At 39.4% G+C, this 6000-nt stretch overlaps 1 protein-coding gene across 6 annotated transcripts in view; it reads left to right on the top strand.

Moving 5' to 3' along the window:
• Positions 1-6000, top strand: part of CEP152 (centrosomal protein 152) — an 87941-nt gene continuing 81941 nt past the window's right edge. For 3 of the 6 annotated variants that reach the window (XM_032417283.1, XM_032417282.1, XM_032417278.1), the window contains exons 1-2: positions 59-158; positions 5499-5592. In XM_032417283.1, coding sequence (XP_032273174.1) covers positions 5506-5592 — 87 coding nt within the window. In that variant the 5' untranslated portion in view covers positions 59-158; positions 5499-5505. Of the gene's footprint in view, positions 159-304; positions 619-3994; positions 4590-5498; positions 5593-6000 lie in introns of those variants that run through there. The other 3 variants (XM_032417280.1, XM_032417279.1, XM_032417281.1) reach the window with 3 other exon arrangements.

The following is a 6000-nucleotide window of genomic DNA, read 5'->3' as shown; positions in this document are numbered from 1 at the left end:
GAAGGAGGCGGCTGCTCGTCAATGGCCTCAGCGCTTCTGGGTTCGGTTGTGACGAGGAAGGAGCTAGCGGATTAGAGTCCTTGGTAAGGGGGTTTGTTAGAAGTCTGTCTTTGGCGGGGACTAGGGTTTCCCCGTGGTGACAGCATCCGTGGTCTCCGGTGAGTTTCGCTTCGCGGCTGGGCTTGGAGCTGGGGTTGGAGGAGGTGCGGGGTCCTCGGGATTCTGGCTGTGGCTTCCCAAGGGCTGACCCGCCCCCTCCTCAAATCCGGTGGTGGTGGACTGTCCGCGGGTTGCGGGACTCAGGCTTTGACTTTGAAGTGTCAGCGAGACCCCGAGTTTCTCCTTACAAGTGACGCGTGGGAAGCCCTCCTCGCCCCCTGCAGGCTGCGGGGGAAACCCTGAGACCCTGACCTGGGGACCCCCGCTGTGGTCGCCCTGGCGCCGCGCCTGGCTCACAGTGGGTGCTCTGTACACGTGTGTTGACCGAGTGCATGTGACGCTGGCAGCCAAAGCCAGCCGAAGCCAGCAGCCCCAAGGCACCCGGTGCAGGCACTCTACAGCTTCGCTCTCGCGGTACCTGTTTGTTGTGCTGTAGTTGACGCCAAACGGAGTTCCTTGGTAAGGCCACTGACTTATTCTGTAGTTCAGCCTGTGGGTGCCTACTTGCTGCATTCTTCAGGCACCTTGAATCGATTTGTCCAAGCTGCTGTCATTAGCACTGATCACAGATTGTCGTCATCATTTGTTTAAATGTCTATTCTCTTTTTCTCTACCAAGTCCTGTTAAGCTTTGTAATCTTGAGTGCATGGTAAATAATTGTTGAATAAATGACCAGGCCTCTTAAGCCTGGTATCGCAAGTCTAAAACAGGCTAGTGTGTTCTGGCTATTTTCATTCTAGAAGGGAAGCTAGCATGTAACCAGGTAAGTAGAATTTCCTAGGGCATTTATAGACTAACTCCTTTGTGGCATTTAACCTTTTTTATCTTATGGTCATGAACTTGAGTCTGATTTAAGCTGAATTTCACCATATCCTTCACAATGCATGGCAATTTATATGCGCTCCCTACATATGTAAATGTATTCAACTAAGTGAGAGGCTGAAATTGAAGCTATAAGAAAAGTATAAGAAACATAGTCTGGAAGTGCAAAATCCTCCCCTCCTCCCTAGGGCAACAGGATTGGGAGGGCATCTTGAAGGAGGTAGCATTTTCATCCCAGAAGAGGTTGTGTTAGTTGAAGTAAGGTTTCCCCACAGACAGCATATTCACCTTTCTTAGATGTCCTGAATGCTCTTTGTTTGCCTCTTTTGTAGCTGCAGACTCCTATTCATAGGTAACAAAACTAAAATGTATCGATTGGTACATAGTGCTAAGCACTTTATGTTCATTATCTTGTGAATCTTCATAACCAATCTTTGAGGTAGGTACTATTTTTACCCCCATTTTATTAATGAGAAAATGGAAGCAGTGTCTTCAAGCTTGCACAGCTGATAGAAGAGCTAGAATTGAGCCCAGGTTGTCTGAATGAGTGCCCTTATTCTTAACCACTTCCAGCAGTATTGTGTCCTTTCTAACCAAAGTCTTTTCTGTGAAACTTCCCTCAGCTGCCCTTTCTTCGTAGTCAAAGTTAATTTGTGCTTTATACTTTCCTCTATTACAGAACTTATTACAATGTATCATGGTAACTGTTAATTTATATCATTGTTTCTCTAAGGGACTGTAAGCTCCCCATGGCTGGTATCATGTCTTAGATACATCTTGGATATAAACTGGCACAGTAGATGCCGAGGAAAATTTTATTGAAATAATGAATCCTAGAGGGCAGCATGAATGTATCATATTCATTCAACAAATACTTATTGTGTGCCTGCCTTGTGCAAAACGTGGGGGACCTGCATTTTAATTCTGCCTTCAGAGAGCTTACAGGTTTTTGGATGAGACAAAAACAGTGCTTTTGGTTTTTGATATTTTGTCCAACTAAACACTCATTGGTTTTCCCTCTCATTGCAAGGAGGGCAAAGGAAACATAACCAGTAACTACAAAATGAGTATTGAGACTGAGCTCTTCTGATCTGAGTGTTAAAAAACAACAACAAAAAAGAACATAGTCTTATTAATAGGTTCAGAAAAAGTTAGCTGGGAAGAAAGTATTAACTATTTTTAAAAAAGCATACACTACACTTATTCTGCATCTTGATTGTTTAGTGATCAGTCAGTAAATAGAGAAATATGTCATTATTTCTCTTGTTAGTATAGTATCACCAAATTTATTCAAAGGTACTTTTACTAGGACAAGTGTTATTTTTCAATATATTCATATGGTAGTTTTCAGGATGGTTTTTGCAGTTCATATGTTTCACCAGCAATTCATGAGGATATCTCTTTCCTACAAAATAGCCACCACTAGGTGTTACTTTTTTTTTAATTTAGTAGTTGAAAATCATTTCAGTGTTTAAATGACACTGTGAATTCTTCATGAACTTACACATCTTTTAAGTTAATTGAACATTTAACATTTCTTTTTTTTATATGAATTGTCATGTCAGTTTGCCCATTTAAAATTGGGTTGTCTTTTTCTTATTTCGTTTTGAAAGTTGTATATTGGGACTTTGTCATGTGTTTTGCAAATATTTTTCTTATGATACATTATTTTATCTTTTGACTTTGTTAGTGTATTTTTTCGTATGTAATATTTGACTTGTTAATGATGTCGTTAGCCATATAAAGATTTTATTTTTTGTGGTTAAGTTTCTGTCAAGTTTTTCCTTTATGGCTACTGGGCTTACTTGTCTTTCTATTTTATTTTTTCTTCTAAAGCAGTCTCTTTTATTCTGAATATTATAGTAAAGTCTCTGATAACAGTGGTAATTAGTAGTGATCAATGAGTTGAGGAAAAGCGTTGGCTTTTATTTTAAATTTTAGTTAAAATACTAATTATTTATCCACAGTATGTTTATCCAGATTTCTCTTTCTGCCAAAATAGTTTCTTAAGGTCTCCAGTAGTTTGCACTTTTGAGAAGGAAAACTTATTTGTATCTTTTCTTCCCCAGTCTAAAGAGATTTTGGACTTTTCAGATATTTGCAAATTTCTTTAATGACATAGTTTGGATTAAAAAGCCATTCAAAAGAGTTACGCTTTGGTCTTTTACATTCTCTTCATTTAAAAATGAAAATACCTTGCAGAATTCACTATTCTCTGAGAAAAAAGTAGCTCTTTATTTAAAATAGCTGTATTTAGCAATAGGCTGTTGTAAATCTTGATGTTCTTTTTCGATATTCAACAAGAATTGATGGCATGTTAATGAAGGATTGAAAAAAAAAACCTCTCCTTTCTTTTACCTAATATAGGAGAAATTAACCCAAATCATATTCTGGCTTTAACTATAAAATACAGGAAGAGGTGGAGAATACTGTAAATACCAGAAGCAGGAAAGATGATTTCTGCCCAGAGAATTCAGGGATGTCCTTAAGGTCCAACTTAATCTAATTTCTTTTAAGGAGCCAGGATTTAAATGGGCTAGTATTTTCATTATTTGTTGAATTCTGTAGACTTGATGTTCACTTGCAGTAATGAAAAAACCCTAGAGACATGAGCTTGTGTGAGTGTTTTTCCCCTTACCATTTCAGCTATATTATAGGCTTTTTACAGTCAGGTCTCTAACTTATGCAGGTGTACAAGAAGGTTTTTGTAGCTGTTGGATGGAGATGAGGTTTAGATTCCCTAAACTTATGTATTTTCCGTCTTAGTGAAAAAGTGCACATTTCCCTTCCTCCTTTTAGCTCTGGCACAAGAATAGAAAGGAGCTAGTCTGGTCTAAGAAACAGAAGCTGGAAGAGTTTATGTTGATGGAAGGGGTTTGAGTCGATGAGTTGAAAAGGATGGGCTGGGTGTAGGAACCAGAGAGGGAAGGATAAAGAAGTGGACTGCAGATTACAGTTTGGACAAGAAGCATAATTCTGTCCTTGAAAAACAAACAAAAACTTGATGTTTGGGGATTTTCAGCATTAACATTCATATTTGTGCTAGTCTGTAACACCGTATTTCATCTATTCTAAAGTGCTCATTTCTTTTCAAATTTTAATATCTACAAAGTCAGGCTGCAGTTTAAAATTAGTGATGTGTCATAATTTAATTGGCCACATCTTTTCTTAGTGGTACAAATGGAACGGTGTCATACAACCAAAGGCGCATTAGGTCTGATGAAGTGGAATATCTTTTGCTTGTAGAGCTATTGGCTTACATAAAAGTTTGTCATCCTAGTTCTCAACTGTTAACACGAGGGAGCTAAGTTCTTTATGGTAAGATGTATTTGGATGCCTGGGCCTATGCTTCTTAATTCACTTCCAACTTAATGACATTTTAGAGCCTGAAAAATGCAGTGAATGAGTTGTGGCTCAGGCTCACATCAAAGTGCATTTCCCTGGCATGCAGAAGAGAAGAGTGAATGGAAGGCAGTATTAGGCTGGGTAATTGATGACGCCTGCCTACTTTTTTGTCGGGATTATTTGGAACTTTGAAATTCTGGGTAGTCTCCGGTGTAGCATCGATTCCTAAGTATATAATTCAAATCATCAGCAGGCTTTTGACTGTAAGTACCTGAAAACCCACCTCCTGCTGCTGCTGCCGCCACTGCCACAGCAGTAACCATTCTGCAGAGAGCTGCTGCTGCTGCTTCTGGAATTGGAACTACATGGTGCAGCTTCACACTCTTCACTTCTGTTTTTCCTGAGTACTTTTTGCGAGAGGCTGATTTTATCAAGCTAAGGAGCGGAATACTTAACGCCGATATTTTTGTTGTGTGCTACATAGAGTTTACCAGATCGTAAAGGTTTTTGGGTGGCGATCATTAACTCGGCATTTAGTGGCTCTCTTTGTAAAACATGACATTCGGATTTGTGATACTCAAAGGATGAAGCAAATTGTGGAGGATACTACCTTTGCCATATCTAATAAACCAAATTAGTAACTCTGAGCATATTCTTAAAATTTTTGTTTTGGCATATTTCTAGTTTATCATTTTTTTTGTGGGTGAACAAAAAATCTTGCTGTTTTAAGTTATACGTTCCAGACCATGAGAAATGTCTAGTCACAGATTTATTAGCTTTTTGCATATTTCTTTTATTTATTTATTAGAGAGCTAGCAAGAGAGCACGGGGGGTTGGGGGGGGGAGAGAGAGAAGAAGCAGGCTCCTTGCTGAGCAGGAAGCCCAGAGGACCCAAGGCAGACGCTTAACTGGCTGAGCCACCCAGGTGCCCTGCATTTTCCTTTTCTATGAGTTACTGTCATACAGCTATTTTCTGTGAATCACAGTTAATTTGTAGGCATAGTCTTTATGTTTGGAATACCAACCATTTGTTGTGCATGAGTTACATATATCTTTTCCCTGACTGCTGTTGTCTCTGTGTGTGTGTGCGTGTGTGTGGCAGCTCTTGTGTAGTTTGGTCTGGGGAGATTTTATGGGATACTTAGAAAGCAAGCGTCTTTCTCTTTCCACAGGAACACCATGTCCTTAGATTTTGGCAGTGTGGCACTGCAGACACAAAATGAAGATGAAGAGTATGACAAAGAAGACTATGAAAGGGAGAAAGAGGTAAGTTTCTCAGAGAAAAGACTCTGAACCCAATCTTAAAGTTTTATTTCCTGATCAAAAAGATATCATCTTGAGTCATTTTGAAGGAATTTGTGATTTTTTGTCACCTCCTAAAACCTGATCAGTATTTGAACTTTTAAAAGGTGGTTGAGTGGAATGCTTCCTTTTTTGAAACAAGACTAAAACACAGTAAATGGTTCGATTCTTTAAGATCTTTTCCTTTAGGAGGTAGTGGTTGGCTTTGGAGGCAGAGACCTAGTTTCTAGTTGCCTGGAACTTTGCCTTGAACAAGTCCAGCAACGTTCTTCGCTTCAGGTAGCTTACATCCTTGTGGAGGCAGGCAATAAGCAAGTAAACAGATGAACAAAATAATTCAAGTGGGTGATAATTTAGCACTGGTAAGTGCTA

This window comes from Phoca vitulina, unplaced genomic scaffold (assembly GCF_004348235.1).
Source record: "Phoca vitulina isolate PV1807 unplaced genomic scaffold, GSC_HSeal_1.0 scaffold20, whole genome shotgun sequence".
Classification (NCBI taxonomy): Eukaryota; Metazoa; Chordata; class Mammalia; order Carnivora; family Phocidae; genus Phoca; species Phoca vitulina.
Note: the sequence above shows the minus strand (reverse complement) of the source record. Positions and strands in the feature narration are given on the sequence as shown.